General features: G+C 45.3%; 1 protein-coding gene across 2 annotated transcripts in view; it reads left to right on the top strand.

Annotated features, from left to right (window-relative positions):
- Positions 1-26,425, top strand: part of LOC147882874 (uncharacterized) — an 82,424-nt gene that overhangs the window by 6,895 nt on the left and 49,104 nt on the right. For both annotated transcript variants that reach the window (XM_087400700.1, XM_087400699.1), the window contains exons 7-13: positions 4,743-5,216; positions 5,564-5,614; positions 5,718-5,816; positions 5,912-6,022; positions 6,139-6,210; positions 6,339-6,455; positions 6,552-6,701. In XM_087400700.1, coding sequence (XP_087256826.1) covers positions 4,743-5,216; positions 5,564-5,614; positions 5,718-5,816; positions 5,912-6,022; positions 6,139-6,210; positions 6,339-6,455; positions 6,552-6,701 — 1,074 coding nt within the window. The remainder of the gene's footprint in view (positions 1-4,742; positions 5,217-5,563; positions 5,615-5,717; positions 5,817-5,911; positions 6,023-6,138; positions 6,211-6,338; positions 6,456-6,551; positions 6,702-26,425) is intronic.

Here is a 26,425-nt window from a genome sequence, read left to right as displayed (position 1 = left end):
ATCTAGATGTATGTCACAATAGTAGTCCTTCGTGTGTGCGATAGAGTTTATGGTGTGGATGACTCCCATAAAACTGCACCGCTTGTTTTGCTTTAGAGGATGAGTTTGTGCACATTCCTAGATTAATCTGGATATGTATTTTGCCATACTAGCAAACATGCAGATTTCACCTTGTGAAGGTTCTCTTCACCTTTTGTTGATCCGTCATTGGATTTCCTAAATGAATGCATGATGGAATCTTGATAATCGTAGGAATGTTTGCGATTTCTTGTTTATTCCAATGTGGCCTTCACTTTCTCAAGATCCATGATGGATTTGACCTTGGGATATAATATGTCCCAAGTCCTTTATTTCATTTGCAAGAATTCATACTAGGCTTTTTTTGCAAATAGAGAATTTTTGTAAGCAACTGAAACACTTGCCTTTGTTCAAGATGCTTCTTTTTATTTTTATCATAAATTAGGATATTGGGTAGAAATATCAGAGAAGATAAGGCATCAAGATACTGTTCATTAGCTTTATGAATGTAGATGGAGCATTGGCCAAACCAATATGGCATTACTTTAAACTCTAATGTCAAATGGAGTTCCAAAGTTGTTTAAGTTCAAGAAATAATAGGTTGCATTGTCATCAACCATTACATGTGCTTTGTGCCTTCTTATTCACTAAATCATGAGGTCTAAATGTGGGCTTCCCCATTGTCGATGACAGGCAATACATGTGGCTATTGTCTTCATGGAAAGCCTCAACCTCTTTAAATTTCTCAATGCCCAACAATATACATGTACCTCATGCACATGCTTTTGCTGATTTTTATTAGAAGTATTAGTCTCTGCTTTTGGTTTTATAGGGTAGTTCCAAGCAAATAGTCTTTAAATATGTGTCAAATACAAAATTTCTTGCTTTGCTTTCTCAAAGCCTTCATAGTTTAAGAATGGTATCCCCCACTTTTTCATTTCTTAGACAATAGTCCCTTTTGTTGCCGTGGTTAGGACATCGCCTTTTCACATTGAAGACACGGGTTCAATTCCAGGATAGCCTTAATGCTTGGGAAATTGCTTTTGTGAATGGACCTTATCTTTTTGCCATAGGGAAACGAGGTGGTTAGGATATGAACCTTGGTTGAGGTGCGTTACACGATTTGACCTTTATTTATGCCTTTTGGTTTCATCACGGTGTCATTTTACATTTGTGCAAGCTCTATGGCCTCTGTAACTGGCCTTCAATAAATTAAAGGGTAGTAGACTACAAATAACCAGCCAACACTGTTACTTTCAATAATTCAGCAAATATACACCTAACAATGGGAGCCAGAGTGCCTGTGCACCAAGTCAAAGGCACAGTTGGTCCCAAACCTTGGCGCCCCTTTCGGTATTTCTTTAATTAAGTGAGAGGCCCTGAATTCCAGGCTACATAAAGGATACGTTCTTTCTTGCATCTGGGGCAATCCACATCCTATTAGGCATCCACATACCCTGCATAGCCTTTGCTGTTTACCACTCTCACCAATCCTCGCAATAGGTCTCCATCCCTAATCCAGGAAGCTTGCACACAGCCTGGAACTGTTACTAGTAACCACGCTAAATCTTAAGTCTTCACATGCTTTAAGCATTTTATTGCTTTGGTAGAGAATGAAAGTGGGCTGAAAATTGCCAACATCAATACGGACAGGGGGGGTGAATACATGTCAAAATTATTTGGCCTCACGTGGCATACGTCATCAATGCACTGTGCTTTACACTCCTTAGTAGAATCCCGTGGCTGAAAGGAAAAACAGATCAGTCATGGAGATGGCCTGGTGTATGCTTAAAGGGAAGCACTTGTCTAATAAATTGTGGTTGGATGCAGTCATGTGTGCAAATTATATTTTGAATAGAGGCCCAACCAAGGCATTGAAAACCATCACACCTTATGAGGCTTGGATAGCCTAGAAGCCCAGGATTTCTCACATGAGGACTTTTGGTTGCTTGGCATATCCACATGTGCCCTCATAGACACGGACGAAGTTGGATGACAAAGCTGTCAAATGCATTTTTATTGGGTGCAGCTCAGAAAGCAAGGGCTTCAAGGTCTACCAGCCCCGCATGAACAAAGTTTTTGCTAGTAGAGATGATGTTTTTTATGAGTCATCATCCATGCCTTTGCTGGATTGTCAAAAATAGCCCATAGTTAATGCATCGGATATTTTTGATAGCTTGATGCCTTTGTTTGAGTCAGACCCCCATGATGATGCTACATCTTAGGTTTCTTCTCCTTATGGTCAGCTTTGAGGTTGAAGGGTCTGAAGGGAAAGTATGCGGGTTAAAGAAAGCCCTTTATGGATTGAAACAGGCACCCCGGGCTTGTTATGCAAGGATACATGCTCATTTACTAAGTCTTGCTTTTCAGAACAGCCCTACAAAGGCTACACTTTACATCCGCAAGAGTGGGACAGATTTGCTGATTTTAGTACTCTAAGTGGATGACATGCTTGTTACTGGGACACATGTTGAGCAAATTGCAGCATTTAAGTTTGAGTTGCAGAAGTCATTTGCTATGTCAGATCTTGGTCCTTTATATTATTATAAGGGCATTCAATTTGCTAGCAGTGAGGGGGGTATTTTGATGTCACAATCCAAGTACATTGGACAGCTTTTGCACATTTTTAGTTTGAGGATTGCAAGCCAATATCCACACCATTAGAGCCTCGTTTTCATTTCTCATCTGAGAATGACAGTGGTGAATGTGATATCACTCTCTATCAGTAGGCAGTTGGTGGTTTGATTTATTTATAACATACCAGGCCAGATCTTCAGTATGCTGTCTCACAGTTGAGTAGATACATGGACAGCCCTTCTACACACCATTGGCAGGCCGTGAAGAGTGTCTTCAGGTATCTCAAAGGCACTCAGCATTTGGGCCTTCTTAACAAGGCCAATTCCTCACTTGTCATACATAGATTCACTGATAGTGATTGGGCTAGCTATTCCGACACCCGTGTGTCACATATTATCAACTGTTTCATGCTTGGTACTTCGTGCATCTCTTGGTTCAGCAAGAAGCAGACTACAGTTGCTACTTTGAGTTGTGAGGCTGAGTACAGAGCAACTTTTACAACTACAGTGCTTTGGCTGTTGCACTAAATCTAGTGTTTCATGGTGCACAAAGCATATTGAGATTCACTATCACTATGTTAGAGAGAGTTTGTTAGCATGTGATATTCAATTGTCATATGTTCTCACTGAAGACAACTTGGCAGATCTCATTGCAAAAGCGCTTCCTCATCCTAAGTTTGAAACTTTCCGGCAAGTTTTGAACTTAGAACCTTTTGTAACTTGATCTGTTATGCTATGTACAATCGTAGGTCATATAGGATAAACATGTGCAACCATGACATTAGTTCTTCAGGTATTCTGAGACGTGTCCAAGATACTTTAGCCCATACCATGGAGGGGGGTTTGTAGGCCATCCCATGGGCTACCCATTGGTGCCCTCTGTTCCCTGGTATGTGCCTTGTAGGCCTTGATATAAGCAGTTAGGAGAGTTAGGGCACTTAGGACATGTGCCACTTAGTACACTTGGTACTACTAGGACACACTGCCCTAGGGTTTCATTATATTGGGTGTACTTTGTACTTTTCATTCATTCCTGCAATTCATTACAGCTGTACAGCTTCAGCTCATTTGCTTCCACCATCTCCATTTCATTGCTTCCATTTGCCTTCACAGAATCAGGTCGGCCAGTCTACATTGCTCGTGTGGTTGGCTGGAGTACTTCAGCCCTATGAAAGGGCCCCTGGGGCATTCTCTATTCCATCAAGCAAGAACTTTGGTGCCTCAAATTGGGCTGCCACCACTGCAGCAGGGAACTGCAAGTGGTCTTCATCATCTGCTGCCTACACAGCAGCAAGGAAGGACGGAATCATGGTAGTCTTGTGCCTCACCATTGGCTGTCTACACAGCACCAAGGGGGTCATGGTTCAGCAGAGCAAACACTGCCTTATGATAGCTTTACCACACTCTTAGCTCTAGGTTTGATCCTGATCCATGTGCCAGCTTTAATCGGAGTTGGGACTGCATTCTTAGCTGAAGGTCCCATCCTTGAGTGCCCCACCCTCGCAAAAGTCCAGTTGAACCTCGTTCTACTAGTCATTTTCTACAAATTCATTGGCTAAGTTGGGCACATTATGTGACGTGTTGTGTCAGAATTTTAGTGATGCACGTCACTTTGTGATTGTTGCACAGGATCTATTCCTTTGGCCTTTTCTTCACAGTATGCTATGCTTACAGAGATTCTCATTTTTGCACATAATTTTACCTTACCTCAGCATTTTATTGACACATGTCCCTTCGATAATCCCTTGGTAGGGGCTGTGAAAGCTTTTTAAGAGCCAGGGTTTTACTGGGTTTCCTTTACCTTGCTAGATGCGTCTGTGCTAAGTTTTAATAAGGCACACCCATGTTTTGTATGGATTCTTATTCTTGAACAATGTTGTTGTATCAGCTATTTGCCACGATTGAGTCCTTAGTTGATCTGGTCTGGCCATCCATCCTTATGTGTATCTTAAAAACTTCAAATTCACATGGAAAGACATTACTAGTTGAAGGTATTACTAGTTGCTGTTGATTGTCGAAATCCAGTGCTTAAAATGTCATTATAAGTTCTGTGATCCTAATCTTTGTTGTCTCTTTTGCAGAGAAGTTTTACATCTTGTGTTTTGTGCAGAGAAGTCTTACCTCTTGTCTTTGTTGTTTTTTGTGCAGAGAAGTCTTACATCTTTGGAACTAAGAGAGGTAGTTACTACAGCAGCTCTATGTACAAAGGAACAATATAATTCAGTAGCAGCTTCAAATGCTCATGAACAAATCAGTGGACCTGCAAATTCAGAACCATCTATTTCTCCAATGCAAAGCAAAGAAGGAAACACTTTTGAACAGCATAAAAGAGACAGCTTCAACAGTCTGGATGTCTCACAACGCAACCAACAACGGAATCGCCGTGACCCAGCACGCGATATCTCAATTCATGTTCTTGAAAAGTTTTCATTGGTTACAAAGTTCGCTAGAGATACAACTGCCCAATTGTTTGGTGAAAGTCGGCTCCTAGGTGATGATTCAGTGGAACTGGATCCCATGTATGGATACAAAAAGCAAGAAGAAAAGAAGAAGGTTTTCAGACAGGAAACAAAGTCTTTGCCAGTGGAACAGACAGTGGGAATATGTGATGACTCTTCGCAGGTCAGTTTCTTATTGCTTGGATAACTTTCAGGACGTATTATAGATTTTTAATATGTTATTGGTCTTGGTGGTTTACTTTGGACTGGGAAGTTCAAGGTCAAGTGAATGAGCTATATCGTTAGAGAGAAGTGATCTTGTGACAAAAGGGCATTGATTGTTGTGGGAATCTTTGAGCTCTTGTATGGCCCATATTGTGCCATTCTGAGCTTGTTCTTTCTGTTATGAAGGTTTTGAGAGAGGGTTTGTTCCATATCTCTTTCAACTACTTTGAGCGTGCTTGTATTTTAAATTCTTTATGCCATGCTTGTGCGATACATGCTGAGTCTTCCTCATTGAATTTATACCAGATAGATACAGTGAATACACATCGCCGGCTCCCCCCATTGGGTCGTGAGGAGGTATGTGAGTCAACAACTACTGGAGGGGCCTTTATTTTTTTTGGGGTGTTTAGTGAGGCACAAATTTTACCTCTTTAAATTTATCTTTCTTGTGGGCTTGCAGTTGGCTACTTTTTTGGATCAAGAAGGGCGTATAATTGACTCACAAGCGCTGAGGAAAAGGATCTTTTACGGTGGCATTGAGCCTGGTCTGCGAAGCAAGGTGCTGGCTGTGATGCCCTTGTGCTTCGAGTAGGTCTTACGATTTAAGTCCTGTAATTATTTGGCTTAAATATCCTTTCATATCTGATCTGACAGGTTTGGAAGTTTTTGCTCGGTCACTTTCCATTCGATTCAACTTATAAAGATCGAGAAGAGCTTGTTGCTAGGAAGCATCACGAATACATGGTTCTCAAAGCACAATGGGAGGTTAGAAATGTGCTCATCATCAAGATCTGTTTAATGTGATATCATACAAGTCTAATGAATCTAATAGCACTCAGCCATACTTTAAAGTCTTAATTCTATGAATTGGGGTCTTTCAGACAATATCTGATGAGCAAGCAAAGCGTTTCACGAAGTTTCGAGAGCGCAAAAGTCGGATTGAGAAGGATGTGGTAGTCTTCTTTTCTTGGGAATGAAAATCCATGTTTTTTTCTTATGTCTAGGGAAAGCATGAAGACTGGTTAACTGGGAATTTATTGTTCAATCATACAGTGAGTTAATTAAGAGGTCTTTTCTACAGGTCCGCACTGATCGTAGCTTTTCCTTTTATGCGGGTGATGAAAACCACAATGTGACAGTCCTTCGAGATATACTTAATACCTATTCATTTTATAATTTTGACTTGGGTTATTGTCAGGTGAAAGACGTATATGGAACTTTAAACAGCCAGCATTTTACTTCTGGATGAGTTTTTCTGAAGTAAAATAATTTTAACATATGCTTCTCTATACAGGGAATGAGTGATCTCCTCTCTCCCATTCTATATGTCATAGAGGATGAATCGGAATCTTTTTGGTGCTTTGCTTCCTTGATGGAGCATTTGGCACCAAATTTTCATCGTGATCAGAATGGGATGCATTCACAGTTACTTGCCCTCTCCAAGGTTAGGCTCTCTGTTTCTTCTTGACTTATTGGACTGCTTAACATGATAGTAGTGAAATTCACCAGTCAAAAGAGACATTGTGTTGGGTATGTGAACGGGAATACCTTTTTTCAGAGTGGAGCGGGTGTTTGAGTGAGCATATCCATCCATAGGACTGTAGATGTTGTTTGGCAGTTATCTGCTTCAATCCAGCCTTTTGTTTTACAATACGAGGATAGCACTAATTCAATCAAATAAATACATACAGTCTGATTATCTAGATCCCCCCCCCCCCCCCCCCCCAAGCTATATTCCTGTCCTTTTTCTTCGACCTTCCCCTCTCTGCCCCATCCCCTGTCACTCGGCCACAGCCCACCTCCCCTGTTGCTCAGCCCCAGCCCCCTCGCCCATTGCTCAGCCAACCTCTCGTGCTCAGATCCACCTCCCCCCGTTGCTCAGCCCCCCTCCCCCGTCGCTCAGACAACCTCCCTCCCTCGCTCAGCCCCAGCCCCCTCCCCACTCTGCCCTGCAGCCTTGTTACGCCCCGCTCTGCCTCCCCGCCCTGCAGCCTCGTTCCCCGCTCTGCCTCCCTGACTTGCAGTCCTGCTCCCCCCCACTCTGCATTCCTCCCTCCCCGTCCTGCAGCCCCGGTCCTCCGCGCTTCCTCAACTCTAGCTCCTTCCTATTGCTTCCCTTGTCCTCTGCCCTGTCCAGCTCCATCACAGTTCCCTACATGTCTGCAGCCCCTCCAGCTGGTGCTGCATTCTCTCTCACTGCCCTCCCTGCTCCATCCAATTTTGGGTTGGTTTGTTTGGGGGGTGCAAAAAGGGGGGTTGGTTTTTTGTTTTTTGTATGTGAATGTGTGTGCATTGTGCAATTTAGTTGTGTGATGTGCATGTGTGCGCATTGTGTATTATAGTCTATGTTTGTGCACTATTCTTTGTATGTATTTGTGCTTGTGGATTTTTAATCATGTATATGTGTGTGCATGCATGTGACTGTGTGTGCATGTGTGGAGAGAGAGAGAGAGAGAGAGATAGATAGATAGATAGATAGTTTTTTTAACGTCGTAGGAACAATCCCAAGGAGCCAGTTCTGACTCATCCGACGTCGATCCCTGAGGATCGAACACACAACACCCAACGACATGAACCAGAGCCTCAACCACCAAGACCCGCGCGGGTTTTATAAAACTTGATGGGGAAGGATGGCCTATACACCAGGATAGATAGTTTTTTCAACGTCGTAGGAACAATCCCAAGGAGCCAGTTCTGACTCATCCGATGTCGATCCCTGAGGATCGAACACACAACACCCAACGAATGAACCAGAGCCTCAACCACCAAGACCCAGGCGGGTTTTATAAAACTTGATGGGGAAGGATGGCCTATACACCAGGATAGATAGTTTTTTAAACGTCGTAGGAACAATCCCAAGGAGCCAGTTCTGACTCATCCGACGTCGATCCTTGAGGATCGAACACACAACACCCAACGACATGAACCAGAGCCTCAACCACCAAGACCCACGCGGGTTTTATAAAACTTGATGGGGAAGGATGGCCTATACACCAGGATAGATAGTTTTTTTAACGTCGTAGGAACAATCCCAAGGAGCCAGTTCTGACTCATCCGCGGCATTAACGTCCGCGGCAGGCCTATGGGACAAGGTATATAAAAAAGAAAACTCATACAAGCCTCAATGGCCTGAAGCAAAGGGCGTGCTAGGACTGTTGCTGAGTACTAAGCTATGCTGATCTAATGAGCTCAAGGGCTTGACCAAAATCAAAATCAAATACATACTGAAGCAAACTGAGAGTTGGGACTCAGAAGCCGAAGCCCGGCACTGTGGAGGCTCGCCTGTGAGTTGTGAAAATATCTTGGATTTGTGTTTGTCGGGCTGTCTAACATTATGGTGGGGGGCGTGATCTCCTTGATCTTTGAACCCCTTGAGCTATGTCCAGAGTGACCCCTCGTCTCTGGCGGTCTCCTTTGAGGAAAGAAGTGATAGGCCAGACCTCAATGGAATGTCCTCTAGTCACTCTGCGTCCCTCTCTCGGTGACCTTGTGTCGGCTCTCTTTATTGGTCCATGTTGCCCTCATATCGGCTAGCTCCTCCTCCTCCACTCCGTTGTACCCTAGAGCTGATTCAAATGCATAGAAGTCTGTGACGCGTCGCTGTGCTCGACCAGCCTCTGTATCTAGTGGTCTGGTTGCCTCATGTTGCTCTTTGATCTGGCGTAGTAGTTTCTCCATGTGTTGGTGCATCTCAATCAGATAGAGCCCAACACAGACTTGGTCATGAAAGTGAATCAGTCGTGAGAGTAGCGGCTCCCCTCCTGGTACAGAGTGGTATCGTCCTCGGATCTCATAGTAGGTTGGGTAGGCAAAAAGAAAATGCTCCTTTGGCTCAACCACCCCCAATTTGCTTAACATACAGATCCACTGCTCTTTGGGTATACCTGCTGCTCTCCCCGCCTTAATCCTCGGCTGATGAGACAAAACCCACATCTGTCCAATGGTGATCCTTAGTGCATGTGAGACTCCTCTGTCATCGAGATACTGGGTTCGATGATGAATCTCTCCTCTGATACTCTTAGGAATTGATCTTGATAGAATTGGATCTTGGTGAGGAGCTCCTCGTCCCCCCTCCAAGTCTAAGATGTATGGAGTTGGAGAGATCTAACTGTATGGTACGGTTAATCTGATCTTGTGGGATCGACTCTGGAGGCGCGTCCATGCTGTAATGAAAGGGGAAAAGCCTATCCATCTGAATACCGTGCCTAGCAAACCATGTGGATATATGTGCATACCATGTGTCTGCCCCACTCTTTGCTAGTCGTCTGGATGACTCTAAGGTTGGCCTCGGTAGTCTCCAGTGAGGTAAGTCCCAAACTCTGTGGATGAATGTCAATGTCTGAAAGATGGCATCAACTTGGAGAGGCGTCTCATGTCTGAAAGATGGCATCAACTTGGAGAGGCGTCATGGCGAACTTTGCCTGTACTATCTCATGTGGGACTGAGGCCTACTCCAAATCATCCTAGACCCCGTAGTCACCTATAGTCGCTCAAATCTCCTCCACTCTGTCATCAACAGAGCAAGGGTGCTGCATATATGGCGATCGGCCGCACTTAAGTGTCGAAAAGCCAGCCCTTCGTTGGTGGATCCTGAAAGTGTGCCTGGAAGCACTGTCTCTCTAGTCGGGCCAAAGCACTTTGCTACCGTGTGAGTCGTGCCTTGGCCGCCTGAGTCATCGTGAAGATGGGTCCCGTGAAGACTACTGCCCAAGTATGTGTAGAGCTGCACTATATCCACTGGCTCACCTCGGCAAGTGAAGCTATGCCGATGTAGCATTACACGTGAGGTGTTGAAGATCATAACCTTGGTCTTCCCAAGGTTGACTGCCAAGTCTCTCTGTGTGTGTGTGGCTCAAATGTGGGCCTCCCTCAAGCAATATCCATGGCTGTCTAATGCTTTTTTGTGTGGAGACTTTAATAACTCGCCTGCTATGCAAGACAACACCACTCATCGATCTCACATGATCCCCACTGAGCTTTGACATTGGGAGGATATGCTTTCTTTCTTGCATGCAGAAGATTTATGGCTCTCAACAAGGGATAGAGATATGGGTTATACATACCGTCACAATGCTTTCACTCATTACTGGGCTCGACTTGACAGATGGTATTTGTTGCATGCTCAACAGTATGTTAGTTTCACATGTGCATTATGGGTTGATCATTCCCTCTTGCTGTTTGATCACTTTTCAGTATGCTTGACATTATCAATAGCACGATTGACAGATGATATGCCTTTTTTTGGTCGTGGTCTACTCCATATTAATAGTGCTTATTTGCTTCATCAACAATTTCAGAATATGGTGAGAGTGGCTGTCCGCCCCCTCCTCTTACATGCTCAGGAGGACATGGATTTTGCTTGGATTAGTCTTGCACATCGCTTGCAGGCTGTTATTCAAGATTATGGACAGAGTCACATGGAAAACCTCAGGCTTAAGCTGAAATGGGCTCAATCTCACAAGCAACAAATGGATGTAATCAGCTCTTATAGGCAGCTCACCTCTTCTGAACAGGATTCTTGCGCTTATGCGGTTCATATCATCCATCAAAATGATCTTCGCAAATTAAAGAAGTGGCAAATCCGAGCTCGCATGAAACCCCTTTTAGATAAGGATTGCTCCTCCAAGGCCTTCTTTAAAAGCCTGCATGCGGATAGGCGAAAGGAGGATATTTGCAGGATCAGGCAGGATGATGGCACCTGGACCACCTCCAAATCAGAATTGGAATCGCAATGCTCTAGTCATTTTCAGCATCTCTTTTCTCCTCAACCTGATTATTCGATGCAAGTGAATGCAGCTAGGTCTCAATTTCTTATGCATGTTCAGCCTATATTGTCTCGGGAACAGGCTCATGCATTGGAGCCCATTTATGCTTAATGAACTGGATGATGCTTTGAGTCATTTACGTAAAGGCAGCTCTACCGGTTGGGATGGATTGACTATTGAATTTTTTCGTGCATTTTGGGGTGATCTCAAGGACACTCTTCTTCTTATGATAAATCATGCTTGGGCAGAACAATCTCTTCCTCCTCCTTGGAAACATGGCCTTGTCAAATTGATCCCAAAAAAAAGGTTGTGTGAGACAATGGCTGATTGGCGGCCCATATCTCTTATGCCAGTCATTTACAAACTCATTGCCAAGATGATTGTCCTTAGGGTTCGATTTATCTTGCAGGCAGGACTTCATCCCAGGCAGTATGGGTTTGTTCCCAGAAGGCAGATCACTGACAATATCTCCAATGTTTTGCTTGCGATTGAGTATGCCAGATATTCTAAACAAGATGTTCTCATTCTGCAAGTGGACATTGCGAAAGCATTTGATACTGTCCATTGGGATTTTATTTCTCAGACTATGCATAAATTGGGCTTTGGCCCTCGGCTGGTCCATGTTATTTACTGGTTGTATTCTCATGCCACTGCGCAGTGTCTGCTTGGTAGTGGGTTGTCAAGGACATGGACTATGACCCGTTCAGTGAGACAGGGATGCCCTCTTAGTTTGCTACTGTATGCCATTGCTACTCATCCGTTATTGTTGCATATGGACCATCTTGTAGATACTGGGCAGCTTCATGGCTTGCAAATTCCAGGTGCACAGCCGTTTCTTGCACAGGCATATGCTGATGATTCATATTTCATGCCCAGGAATTCTAAACGTGACCTCTCTCATTTGATGCATACATTGGATGATTTTGGCATAGCTGCTGGACTGCATATCAACTTTCAGAAATCGAATCTTCTAGCATTGAAAGAAGCTAATTGGCATGCACTTCTCTGGCCAGGCCACATTATTTCTTCCCATACCATTGTGAGGCATTTAGGGTATCCCATTGGCTGGAATATTACCCCTCAACAACAGCTTAAATGGGTGCTTCAAAAGATTAACAAGAAGCTGGAATACTGGCACTTGTCAACTTGGCCTTTACATGTTCGACTTCGGATAGTACAGTCTATCATTATGGCATATGTGCAATTTTATTTGCCTCTTCTTCACTAGTCTTTTAAGCATTTGGCTTCCTATATGTCCCAGGCTATGGAGATATTTTGGAAAAGTAAATCTCATAAAAAGGCTTTGCGACTACTTCCCATGCAGTCTGTTTGTTCTCCTAAGACTCATGGGGGACTGAATATTCTCAATCTTAAATTTCATATGTTGGCAAGAAAGAGCACTATGATTGCTGATTTTTTTCAGCAAAAACAGCCATGGGCTATTATGTTAGCAGCTATGTGTGGAAACATGAAGTCTCACGCATATGGGCATTGGATTACAGATCACTGGGAAGCAGTCATGACTACATTTTAGGGGAAAATTCTTGGCTGTCATGTTTCTACTGCTTTTATTCATGATTGGAAGAGAATTCTCTCTTATGCTAAATGGTCAGGTGCTTTCTCCCATCATGGTAATTATCTTCGTTTGGAAAGCATCCATTGGAGCAAGGTGTTTGAATCGCCTGTTGCTCTACAGGCACCTATTAAAGCATATAATCTTATGAAATTGGGCATAAGATTTGTCGGAGATGTGGTGGATCAACATGGTTATGTGCTTTCATTTCCACAAGCTTGCAGGACATTCCCCTTGGGTCTGCATCATAGGCCCTCTTGGAGAATACTTATAACTATGTTGCAGCCATTTGTTCCTGTTCCTCCACTGTTTGTACAGGACAGATTACTAGACTGGAATCTGACTTCCTTGTCTCCTGCTACCTGTTCACTTTCAATGCATAATTTGACATCCTCGATGGTCTACAGATTTCTTCTTCCACCGCCATGGATTGATAAGCATGCCAACACTCTTTGGAATTTGGAAAGGCCTTTATCTTGGTGGCAATCAAAACTCAAGAAAATTTGGAAAGCTAAATTGCCATTGAAACAGAGGCTTTTCTTTTGGAGATGTATAGTGGGAGTTTTTTCCATTGGGGTGAAATTGGAAGCACGTCGTATTGCTTCTTCTTCCTGCCCCCGTTGCTCTCATCACCGTGAGACAGTTCCCCATTTGTTATGGTCTTGCCCGCACTCTCGGATATTGATCACTCATGTCTCTCATTTGCTGCGGCTCCATTTTTCCTCTATCAGATTCGGGAAACTCTTCTGGATGTTTGGATGCTTCTCATCTCAGATGTCTCCATTCCTCTTTTTCTTTCACTGGGCTCGCTTTTGGGTACTATGGACTATTTGGACACAGAGATTGCATTTTAGGATGGGACAACGGTTTCCTCAGGCATATGCTTTCTTTAGAATGTCCCTCAAGCAATCATTATATGATAGTTATGCTACGAGGGACTTGGATGCTACTAGCCTTGAAGTGTTTTCTCACTGTTTTTGAGTTCTTCCATTAGGCTCTCTTTTGGAGTCTAATGTCATGTACATTGATTTCATGTTAATTTTATAGTTACTGGTTTCACCTAAGAAAAAAAGTGTGTGTGTGTGTGTGTGTGCGCAAAACACCTCTAGGGCCTCCAGATGTCTCTGCAACCCCTCCATTGAAGATGATTTGAGGACCATGTCATCGGCGTATAGCAATATCTGTATCATGAGGTTAGTCAGTAATAATCCCTCCCCCCCTAGGCGCTCATCAATGTAGAGTCTGAAAAGGGTCGGTGAGTATTTGAATCTTCAGAATCCCTAATGACAGGTAAATGTCCGAAGTTGTCTTGAGAGAATTGGAGAACTTGCTTACAAATTAGCCTTACCAGAGGGATGTAGAGTACATCCAGTATTTCATGTGAGTAGGCTAAAAAGAAAGTTAGGAGATGATGATAATTTCATTGAAAATGAAGTTCTAGTTGAACTCATTGAACTTGCCACTTTACCACATGAACGAGAAAGAATTTTAGATGGACAAGAAAAAAGAATGTCCCATACAATAGTCCCTATTCGCATCTACGCTCCCTATCTCATTAATTAATTCGATGCAGTCCCCCCTCTTTGTGGTCGATTAAGTTAATTGAGGGGGGGCTATGGCGGTGGCTTCTTTGAGAAGCCACGCATTCCAGAATGCTCTGCGTGGGTATAAGAGGAGGAGGGGGGCAGTAGAGTGAGGTAGGGGGGCTCTGAAGCCCTCCCTAATACAAGGAGGAAGAGAAGGGGAGGAAGGAGTGGGAAGGAGGAAGGAGGAGGGAAGGGGGGAGGAGAAAGTAGAGGAGCGAGAGGGGGAGGGGAGGGGAGTAAGGAAGGGCAGCTTAATCGGACAGGATGGAGGGAAGCTTAATCGCGACAGAGAGGATTCTAGCTTAGGTTAATTTATCATCGCGACCTCGGTGAAACAAAGAAATCAATTAATACCCCAGTTTTTCTCGCTGGAGGTCCCTATTGGCAAGAATGTCTGGTTAAGTGGAAAGATAGACCTGAAGAGAGTTCAACAAGGGGAAAGGGTAAGCAGTCTCCAGAAGAGGTTTCCCAATTTTGTTTTCGAGGACGTAAACCATTCTTAAGGGGAAGGGAGTGTTACGTTAGCCATAATCACGGAAGGATGGTTATGGCAAGGCAGGGAACCATAGGGCTTGACAACACTTGCTTTTTGGCGTGGCTATGAAGGCTTATACCTAGGCTTAAGCATAAATGATGGGTGCAAAAGAGGAGCCCATGAAAGGGTTCGAATGCTAAGGTTCCTAGTGGGACACGTGGAACCAAACAAGGAGCCACTTGGCAAGTGTTGGGTTCAGGGGAGATTTCTAGAGAGAGGCTCCAAAAAGAAGGATTGAAGAGAGGGAGCCCTCTACGAAATCGTGGCTGGGTGGTCAATAGAAAGAGGCCCTCCATGTTATGGTTACATTAACATAACTCTGAATGTGCATGCGTAGCTTGCCAATTATCGAAGTGACTGCCTCACTGTGCCCAGGACAAGCCGTATCTACATCACAAAGTGGCCCCATCTCTTTTGCTTTGATGCCCAATTTTTCATTCAGCTTTGGAGAAATGAAATTGGCACGGGCCCCTAGGTCAAAGAAGAACAAAGCTATCTGGTCACGGATTTTTGCCCCATGCTCTGCATAGCTACGTGGCATCCACATTTTGTGTGGCTCCAATCAAGTCCAGCATACGATCGGCAGTGGGCTTGGGCTTCTTACCCTTCTGGTCATCCTCCTTTTCTTCCCTTTTCTCACCCTGCTCCGATGAGGGGAACTCCTGTTTCTGTTTGGGCAATCAAATGCTCTGTAGCCCTCTTCCTCGCATATGTAAAACTTATTGGCATCATAAAGGGCTTGCTTTTCTTCAGCTGTCATCTTCGGCCGAGAGGGGATACTTGCCTCTATCCTGCAACAAACCGAGCCTTAGTGGGCTGTTCAAACCTCTTGAACTTTTTAGGGCCTCCTGCTTGCTGCCCTTAAACTATTGAGCTTGCCCTTGAACCCTGAAGTCTTTCCTTGCAAGAGGCATATGTTGTAGGGCATTTTCACTAAGCTGAGACATGTTAGAAACTTTTGTTTTGGTGCAATAGTCCCGGATTTCCTTTGGCAACCCACAACAATACTTTTCAATTTGTTCTGACAGTTCCACACGCCTGTAAGAACTTCTTATTATACTCTTCCAGGTTCTTGCAATGTGCTGCATCGAGCTTGTGCCAGGCTGTCATAATATCCACCTCAAAGGTGGTGGTGAGCCACTAACCTGAAACACTTGCTTGAACTCCACCCATGTGGTAGGAGCTTTATCCTGTAAAAGCAAGTTGGTCCACCATTTAAGCGCATGGCCTTTGAGAAAGGTGGCTGCCTTTCTGATTTTTGATGATTCTGTGAAGATGCCACTGGCATATGCTGCATCAAACTGCTGTACAAAGGTCAAGGCCTTCAGCCTGTCCTGCATTCCATTGAAAGTTTCAAACTTTACTGCAGCCCCACTTTCTTTGAAGTCCTTCAACTTGCCCTTGGGTGCAACATTGTCACACATAGGTGGCTGCAAAAATGGAGGTGCCATTGTCTGTCCCATGCTCTGTGCATTACCGCCACTTCCCATGGCTGGGTTGACCATTCCAGGTCCCATTCCTTGCATCTGAGGCATGTTCATTGAGCCACTCATCATTCTAGGCATTTCCATTTTCTTTCCGGGCTGCATCCCAATGTTGGCATACATCATGTTTGCATTACCTGCCTACATACCTCCCATCATAGGTTGCTGAAAGTTCCGCATGCCGGGCTGCATGCTTGCCAAGTAAGTTCTAGGCATACCCATCCCTGTCCAATGATGGCCTGAAAGATAGAATTTCCTCAAAATACCCCGGATGCATCACTGTGGGGAGAATAGTTTGCTGTCCTTGATTAACGGACTGAAAATTGTTGGCTTGTTGGGGTTTCCCATCCCGAGACCAATTGAAGGCATGACGGGTGGCTGTCCACCAGGGGGTGTATGTCGAGGAGTACACCTTTGCTTCTTCTGCTTGTTTTTGGGTGCCTTTTTCCTTGTAGGAGGAGCATTCAAAATCTCAGCCAAGTTTTGAGTTAATTGTGTGAGGGTGCCTATTGCACTTGCCAACTGCACCTTAAAAAGAGCTTCTGCATCCAATTCTTCAGCCTCTTCTTCCTCATCCTACGAAGCCTCGGTGGCATGCTCTAAGGGAACATGCTGTTCCTGATCCTGCACTTCAACATTCTGCTCTTCTTCTTCACTTTCTTTATCCCATGGCCTATACTCAGAGGACTCTAAGTCCTCCTCCCGATCACTGGGTGTGTTCACCATTGTGGCCGAACCTTGTGGCTGTAATAAAAAAGCAGCAAAGGCTTCCGTGTCCCAGCACTACTAGGGCTCACCTTTGTGAAAAGATGGTGATATCCCGGCATTGGAACCACTGAAACCGGCCTTAAGTAAACTAAAGGGCAGTAACCTGTAACTATCTTAGCATCCACACTGCATTATTTCCAGCCACCTCCATTAGTTAAATCTCACTTAGAAACAACCTTTGAAAACATTGAAAGGGAGGCTAGAGTGCCCCTGCTCAGAAACCAAATGCAAGAGACGCAGATTGGCCCCAAATGCTCTGGTGCCCCTTTTGGTATTTATTTAATTCTTCCGACAATGGAAAAATGCTTTTACAACAAGGGCTGCACTTTGCTTCACTGGCAAATCCACTGTCCAAGCCAATTCCCGGCTTCAAACTGCATCTAATCCCAACACTCACTAGAACCCATTTGCCAAGGCAAGGCTAAGGCATTTCCCACTGTTTGTGTCCAATGCAAAGCTGTCCAGGCATTCCACAAGGCATCTAGCTTGCTCCAAAGGGTTTGGCAGTCCCACAAGCCAATGTCCAGCCTCTCAGGGTGCAACATGGATATCAAACTGCACATGTGACCTCAAAGCAGGGAGAAATCCACAACACTGCCTCTCTGGTACCAATCTAGGCACACCCTCTATAACTGATTGTCTGTCGACAGCCTAACTTGCCAAGAAGGAGTTTCCAACAACATAAGAGCAACAACAAGCTTCAAAAATAGCAAATGGAAACCAAAACGAGTGTCATAACGACCGTACCGGCTTTCCTTGGAAGAGGGGCGAGCTCTACCCTCGCACGTATCCTCTGTCCAAGCCCCCAAGAGTGCACAATGACCCTCAGTCACGAGTAAATGAAGAAGAGTTCACCTCCAGAGGGCAACAGATCCACTGAGCAAAGGCTAGTAGGAGAAATGGGCAGCTAGGAGAGCGAAAGAAAGAGAGAATGATTTGGAGCCAGAGAGAAAGCAGGATGATGACGGGTAGGAGAGAGAGGGGGAGTGGAAAAGGACCACGGGCTAGCAAGCATAGGCTGTACACAACCTGTTAGAATCCGTACAGCAGCATCGGGGAGAGTGCAATCAGGCCGTACAGCAGCCTGGTATAGCATGCAGCAAGCAAAAGCCTCGAAATGTGTTTCCAAGCAGTCCAAACAACTGCCTAGGAGAGCATGCAATCAGTCCGTACAGCCCATACAGAAATAAATGTGCACGGGTTTTGGTGCATCCAGCCTTCATTTGCATGCAGAATAGCCATACGATTGATCATGGAGAGGAAGAGAAAAACCCGTATGTTACGTGACTCCTTCAAGGTTCAAGGCTAGAGAGAGAGAGCCTCCAAATTAAAGAGAGAAAGTCAACACTTGGAACCACATGCACACATGGGACTACCAATGACACAATTTGGGCCCAACTTTTTGACCCCTCTAAACCTTGCCTTGGCCCTAGCATTTGAGCCTAGTGGGTGCACCTAGGGATTATATCCTACTCCCTACATCACACCTTAGGGGTTTTTAGTGGCCACGGGTTTATTCGCACAACTAAAATCACATCCTTGTGACGCCCTCCCTGCCTTCCTTTAAGCCATGAACTTACCTTGCATGAAGGCCCTAGATTTTGTGCGATTCTACACTGCCTAGCCCCAAATCTCGGCAGCAGTCTGAAATGCAAAAATCTGCCGCAATCTGAAACCTAACACAATGATTCTCCTTGATCCTTATGCAATGTGTCGGCTGCTTGTGTGTACGACTCTGCAACGTCTATTTGTCTTTGTCCTGCGAGTGTACAGCCCGCATCGTATGATCTTCTGCACCACACATTCTGTAGAGAAGGGGTAGGGACAGATTTGGAGAAAGGGGGATAGAGGAGCAGAAGGGAGAGAGAGAGAGGGCAAGAGGGAGGGAAAAGGGTAGGAGAGAGAGAATGAAGTAGGAAAGAGAGGGAGAGATTGAGAGGGAGTAGGGAAGAGAGAGAGAGTGAGCGAGCGTAGGCAGGAAGGAGGAAGGGAGAGTAGATAGGATTAGATGTCATGTCAAAAACTACATAGTAGGGGGTGGATGGAGACTTATATAGTCCCTCCACATTTTGCCCCTAAAGGGCCTCTAACTTGGCCTCTTTTTCCCCTTCATTACAGCCATCCCTTCCCATAGAATTTTGCCCTCAAAATTTCATATGCGGGCTGTTAAATAGGTGCAGCAAACAGCAAATAATAATCAGCCCGGTAGGAGATAGGGGTTGTCCTGGACAATGCTCTCTTGCTGCCATGAATTCTCATCCTCAGGGAGTCCTCGCCACTCGATAAGATACTTGGTGTAGACTTTGTTTCGGAGTACGTGATCCCTAAAACCCATGATGCGCTCCGGAACATAGAGTACGTGGCCCTCCTCATCCATAGGTGGTAGCTGAGGAAGGACTTGGACATGCTGTCCGACATGTGGCTTCAGCAAGGACACATGGAAAACATTATGAATCTTGGAGGTCTTGGGTAGCTCCAACTCATACGCCACCTCGCCAACTTTGCGGATGATCTTGTAGGGACCGTAATACCTGTGAGCAAGCTTCATGTTGGTGTTACCCTTCAGCGAGGCATAACGGTTCTTATGGAGGCGTAAGTGCACATAATCCCCTTCTTCAAAAGACAGATACCTCCTGCGTTCATTCACATACTTCTTTTGCTTGGCTTGGGCATCCTGCATATTCTTTTTAGCCAATTGCAGAAGGGCATACTCTCCAATTCATTTCTTGCTTGCTGATTTTTCACAGCCATGTCTGCAACTAAAGATGGCATACCCACTGTGCATCTATACAGAGCCTCGAACGGGCTCATGCCAATAGAGATGTGCTTGGTCCTGTTGTAACAAAATTCAGCAAAGTGCCAACCACTTATCCCAAGACTTCTGTGTGTCTTGATAGAAATGCCTCACATACTCCTCCAACCATTTGTTCACCCTTTCAGACTGTCCATCCGTCTCAGGGTGGTAAGCAGTGCTAGGTGTAAGAGAAGTATCCACTGCTGTAAATAATTCCTGCCAAAAGTGACCCATAACTTTTTTTTTTGCAAAAAGAGACTTCTATTAAGTATTAAAGAAAACCGTTAGAGCAAGCTCCATATGGGATACACCATGCAATGCATGAAAAGCTCAAGAACAAAAAAGAAAGGATTGTGGCTGATAGTGCCATCTCAATCCGGTAGAAACCTCCGAGAAAAAGGGAGAACCCCTCCAAACTCGAAGAAAAACAGTCCTCCTAGAAGAGGCTGTCTGTGAAGGGCCGTGCATGCTAGCCCAAATGGCTATCAACGTGTGAACCGTGTCAGTCCAAATACCCGTGAACACCTGTGATGGGTGTATCTACGTGCCATCCAAGGCCTCTGTACATCTGGCTCTTTAAATGTGCCAAGAGGAAATGCTAGCCAAAATCTCCCAAGAGGTGTCCACTGAAGCATGGGAAGCTCTGAAGGGAGTAAGTGGTACATCCTGAAGAGAGTAGGGCTCTATCTCTTGTTGGCGGACCGAGAGTGCCCAAGAAGAAGGCTCACCCTCATAAAACACTTGGGGCCCAGTAAGGGATAACCATGCGACCGAGCCCCAAGTCATGAAGAAAGGGGAAGTATGAAAGATGCTGAGTATCCGAGCAACCCCTTTCCAAACAGTCCTCGCCTGACTGCAGTCCCAAAGGCAATGTCGCACTGACTCCTCTGTAGAATGACAGCGAGGGCAAGTGGGATCAACCCCAAATCGTGATCTCCACTGGTTCACTGCAATCCCTCCATGAATAGAAAGCCAAAAGAAAAGAGTGATCTTTCTATTTCTGAGGTATTTCCAGAGCCTCCTCCAGAAATTCCTACGCAAATCTGCGGTGATGAAGAAGCTGTCCCAGTGGGGGGCTTTGGAGGGAATCCAACCCCTACTGCTCAGCTGAAATCTCCTGGCACTACCAACTGTGAAACGAAAGAAGGGAATCTCCCTCTCTCGGTGCCCATGATCTATCCACTCCCACTCTCCTGGGTCCCACTGCAAGCACCTGATAGGTGCACCTCCATATAACCACAACCTCCAGGATCCCAGGGCCAAGAGTAGAGGGTCAGGGTCTAAGTACCACTGCAAGCCCGCTCCATGGTCCACAAAACTAGCAATCCTGATAGGCTGAAAGGCAACCTCTAGAAGGATATCATCCGTGGATCTAGAGAGTATACCTCCATCCCCAACATCAAAGACCAGTGCATCTTCCTCGAGACCTCGAAGAGCAATCACATGTAAAGGAACTGCTGTCCTCGAAAAAGCTCCCATCCAAGTGGTGGAAGTAATAGGCATCTCAATTGTCCATTCCACTGGGATGGCTGCATCTATCTGCTGAACCCTGCATGCTACTCCTCTGAGGTGACTCACTGATTGTAGTCTCTGATCCTCAGGTAGCCTGATAAATACCTTCCAAGTGCCTACTGTGTAGGCGGGGCCTCTCTCCCATCTAGACCACTGCATGTAATGGGAAGTGCCTAGTGGTCTGCCATGCTCATCAAGTATACTATCATTCCAAATGATCGGTTTCCTATCAATCTCTTCGAGGGTAGAGGGCGGAATCCTCCGAAGAGTGTTCCTGAAGCTCCCCCAAGCTTTCAGGATGGCAGCCATGAGAGGAGAGGCAGGAGATCTGAGAGGGGCTGAAGTAAAAATCCAGCGAGGGCTGTCCACCCGATCATCTCCCAAGGTAGGTGTGCAGACCTGAATGCCTCCAAAAAAGACATCCTTCCAAGGTTCCTGCCCAGGCATGAGTCCCCTCACCACCACCTTACAAAGCAATGCCGTGCACTGCAAGTCCTGGTCAATGATATTTAGGCCCCCTTCACATGTAGGAAGATAATGGTCTCCCGCAACATTTGCCGTGCCATCAAGTTCACTCCATAAAAAAATCATGACTGGTCTAATGAGCTGAGTGATGCAATCCCTAGACCGGCACCAGCAAGAACACACAAACCAGGCGGTGGCCAAAAGAACCTGGTTCACTACCACAACTCTAGATGCAAGGTCGAGTTTGGTGGAGCTCCAAAAAATTAGCTTTTTCCTTATACTCCAGTACTGGGGCAAACTGCTGTGTTGGAGAGATGCCCAATCCTACTTGGCATCCCAAATATCTGACAGGAACACCCCTTTGAATCCAGGAAAAGCCAATGTCATCTCCCCAGCCTGGAGTGTCTTCATCACTGATCCAAAAGCCAAGGGATTTATGCCAGTTAATGTGTGCCCTTGCACCTGAGCAAAAGATATCCAAGGCTGTCCGGAAAGAATCAAGTGACTGCAAAGAGGCCTAAATAAAAATAGCAGTGTCATCAACCAACTTACAGTCAAGAAGCTCCTGCTCCTGTCTCAATGGCAATCTCAGCCTATAAAGATCAGCGTGAGATCTAAGGAAGATACTCATAGCTTCTGCCACAAAAAGAAAGAGGAAGGGGGCTAAAGGGCACCCCTGACGAATTGACCTGGAAATTTGAAACCTGTCACCCCTTACCCCTTTGATCAAAACTTGGCTGTGGGCTGATCTGTAAAGGGAGGCCACCCCTCTAATCCATGCATCTGAAAATCCAAATTGTAGAAGAGTGCCCTCAAGAAAACCCCAATCTACTCTGTCATAGGCTTTCTCAAAGTCCAAGAGTAGAACTGCCAGCCTCTACCTGCTCTACATAGCCCACTCTGTGGCTTCCCAAAAGGAAAATATATTATATAAAAAATGCTCCTACCATGCACAAAGCTTGTCTGAGTATCATGGATGAGGTCTGGAAGAAGGGGCTGCAATCGGATGTTGATCGCCTTGGCAAGGATTCTGTATAGAGTGCCCAAAAGAGTGATGGGTCTCCAATGGGATGCAAAATTCCTGTTGCCACCTTTCGGGATAAGGTGTATGAGTCCCTCGGTCAGTGAGTCAGGCATCTCACCCGAGTCCCAAATGCCTTGCAGGGCTGAAGTAATATGATCACCTATCATATCCCAAAAGGATGTAAAAAACGATGGAGTAAGACCATCGGAACGAGGGCACTTGCCCTTATGAAGCGTGGAGAGAGCAGTCCTGAACTCTATGTTGGTGAAGCGTGCATCAAGTGAGCATATCATCTCTGGTGTGAGCAACACTGGTAAACTCTGCCAAACTACATCTCTAGTCATATCTCTGGCTTGTGTGTCAGAATCTGTAGAAAGAAGGGAGGCATAAAAACCTGTCGCTAAGTGCATGATGGTATTTGGATGAGACTGCAAAACGCCGTCAGAGTCAATAAGCTGCCTGACACTCTCTCTACTATGTCTGGGTCCAAGTGTAGAGAAAAAGTGTTTATTGACTCTCCCTCCCATCTGTATCCAAAAGGACTCCCGTGCATGAAAGGCATACTCTGCTCTCTGATCAAGCAATGTCTGCAAGTAAGCCCTTGCTGCAGCAAGGCGCTTCTGTATCCAAGCATTTGATGGTCATCTCTGCTCCTCCCTCTACAAGGCTGCCAACTGCTGGCGGATACCAATCTCCCGTCTGAGTACCTCACCTCGCCGAGCACTACCGACAGAGTGATAAAAGTTGCTAATATTGGTAAGTGCTGTGGCCACATGTGAGGGACTGGCCACCCCCCCTGCAAGTGAGAAACCCAAATCTCCAAGACTGCCTCTGTGAGAGTCTCATCTGTGTATAAGGCATCGGGGATCTTGATATTGTGAGACCGTCCTCTCAGATGGGGATCTGAGATAGATAAAACTATCGGAAAATGGTCGGAGGTGGAAACACCAGGTGCAATGCAAACTGTCCCCCGTCTATCAAGAGCCCGGTCATCTACATAGAATCTATCAATCTGAGCATGGATAGGCATCTGCACCCTACGGTTCGACCATGAAAACAAAGGTGACTGAGACTGAATATGAAATGCATCATCTGACCAAACATCTCTACCATTGAATCTGAACAAGAAGACATCCCAAGCTGCTCTCTTGAGGGAATGAATACCACCTTCTCTGTCCCCTTGCTTATCGGATGGTGCCTCAACCATGTTGAAGTCACCTCCAATAATCCACAAATCTACAATGTCAGCCCATGAGAGCAACTCTTTCCAAAAAGGAACACGGTTCCCTTTGTTGTTCGGAGTGTAGAGGTTGAGGAAACCAACCTTACGTCCGTCAATCAAAAGTAAAATCCACTAGGCCCTGGAGGGAGTGATGGTACCGTGTCCAATGACCAGAGGGAGAATAGAATCCGAAATTGATATGCATGTACCTCTTTTGGTTCCCAAGGCAGGAAGCCATAAAGTCCGGCCTGAAAGCAGCTTACCTGACTTGGAGTAATCTTTGGCATCCGGTTTGTGTTCCTGAAGAAAAAGAATGTCTAAGGAACCACCTGACACACCTGGATGGAGTTGATTCTTGATCAGCTGTTTGCGACGGCGATGAGGGATGCCGCCCTATCCCTGTATATTCCATGGCTATCCTCATCGGTGGAAGAAAGCGGGTTGGAATACCTTACCCAACCTGGTGGCAGAAAAAGAACCCTCCACTGTCCCACGCTTGCGGATGTAAAGGGTAGCCTTTGTAGGGCTGTTCTGAAAGCCAAGTGTGAGCAAATGAGAATGAATTCTCGAATACCAAGCGCGAGGTGCCTGCTTCAATCCATAGAGGGCCTTTTTCAAGCGGCATACCTTGCTTTCAGAACGTCACCTCAAAGCCAAGAGGTTGGGAAACATAGACCTCTTCTTGCAAATGCCCATGAAGGAAAGCTGTCTTAATATCAAGTTGATGTATCTACCAATGAAAGTGGGCAGCAAAGGCAATAACAATGTGAATGGTAGTGATCCTGGAAGTGGGAGCAAAAGTCTCCTCAAAGCCAATGCCATGCTGTTGAGCATAGCCCTTAGCAACAAGACGGGCTTTGTAACTGTCCACTGAACCATCAGATTTCCGGTTGATCTTGTAAACCCACTTAGTTCCAATGGTATTCTTGCCATAAATCAAATCACACAACTCCAAAGTGTCATTCTGATGGATACAATCCAATTCAGCTTGCATGGCCTTCATCCAACAATCATTCTGAAAGGCATCTTGATGACGTAATGGCTCTTCATTGCATGTTGTAGCAACCAAAGCATAAGAAACAAAACTAGCATGCTCTTTCTGGACAGCTGCTCTCGTACGGGCTGGCAGAGGAGTGTCTTGTTTGCTGTCTTTTAATGTGTCAAGGAGCCAACGGGGCACCTTTTTAGGCTCCTGAATTTCTGCTCTTTCCTGGTCAAGAGCCCGGTGCAAGTGATCCTGATCAATGATAGGCATATCAGGCTGAATTTCTGCATGCACATGGGGCTGTAAATGACCAATAGATGGAGGAGGGATAACCTCAGATGGAACGTCATCCCGAGCATTGTATGGAAACAAAGGCATCAAGCTGTCAAATATGTTTGGGGCATCAACAATGGGCTGTTTTTGACAGTCCAGCAAAGGCATAGTGGAAGATTCATCAAACACAACATCCTAACCGACAAAACACTTGCCCGTGCGGGGCTGATATAGCTTATAGCCCCTACTCTCTAAACTATACCCAAGAAAAATGCATTTAACAGCTTTATCATCCAACTTAGTGCATCTCTGTGAAGGCACATGAGCATAAGCTAAGCATCCAAAAGTCCTCAGGTGGGAAATGCGAGGCTTACGACCCGTCCAAGCCTCATAAGGTGTGAGAGTCTACAATGCCTTTGTAGGACATCTATTCAAGATGTAATTTGCACACGTGACCGCATCCAACCACAACTTATTAGGCAAATGTTTGCCTTTCAACATGCATCTGGCCATTTCCATCATTGATCTATTCTTCCGCTCAGCCACGGGATTCTGTTGAGGAGTATAAGGCACCATGCATCGACGATGAATGCCAGCCAAACAAGCAGCAAACTTCTTCGACATGTATTCACCCCCCCGTCTTAATGTGAGCAATGTGCAGCCCACTCTCATTCTCAGCCAAGGCAATAAAGTGCTTGAAGTATGAATAAACATCAGACTTGGATTTCAATGCGAAAATCCAAGTGTACCTGGTGAAATCATCAATAAAAGTAACAAAATAGTAGAACCCCCCAAGAGCTGCAACCCTCATGGGTTCACAAACATCACTATGAACCAGATAAAGCTTGCGTGAAGCACCAACTTTCCCATCCTTTTGGGAAACGCAGCACGGTGCATCTTACCAAGTAAGCATGGTTCACAAACATGTTTGGTAGACATATGCATTTTGGGAAGATCCACAACCATATCTTCCTTATATAACTTCACTAGGGCTCCAAAATTGAGGTGTCCAAATCTCTCATGCCACAAATGAGTATCTGCCATGGTAGAATGAATAGCAAACGCATGTGCATCGGCAAGTGCAGCATCATCATCTGAACATTTGTCATAAGCATCAAGTCTGTAAAGACCGCTAGACAATGTGCCAGTCAAAACCAGGGTAGAGGCATGTGTAACATCATA

Source organism: Dipteris shenzhenensis, chromosome 29 (genome assembly GCF_047967505.1).
Source record: "Dipteris shenzhenensis isolate YYH24624 ecotype China chromosome 29, Dip_SZ_1.0, whole genome shotgun sequence".
Taxonomy (NCBI): domain Eukaryota; kingdom Viridiplantae; phylum Streptophyta; class Polypodiopsida; order Gleicheniales; family Dipteridaceae; genus Dipteris; species Dipteris shenzhenensis.
The sequence above is the reverse complement of the archived record's forward strand: the minus strand, read 5'-3'. Positions and strand labels throughout refer to the sequence as shown.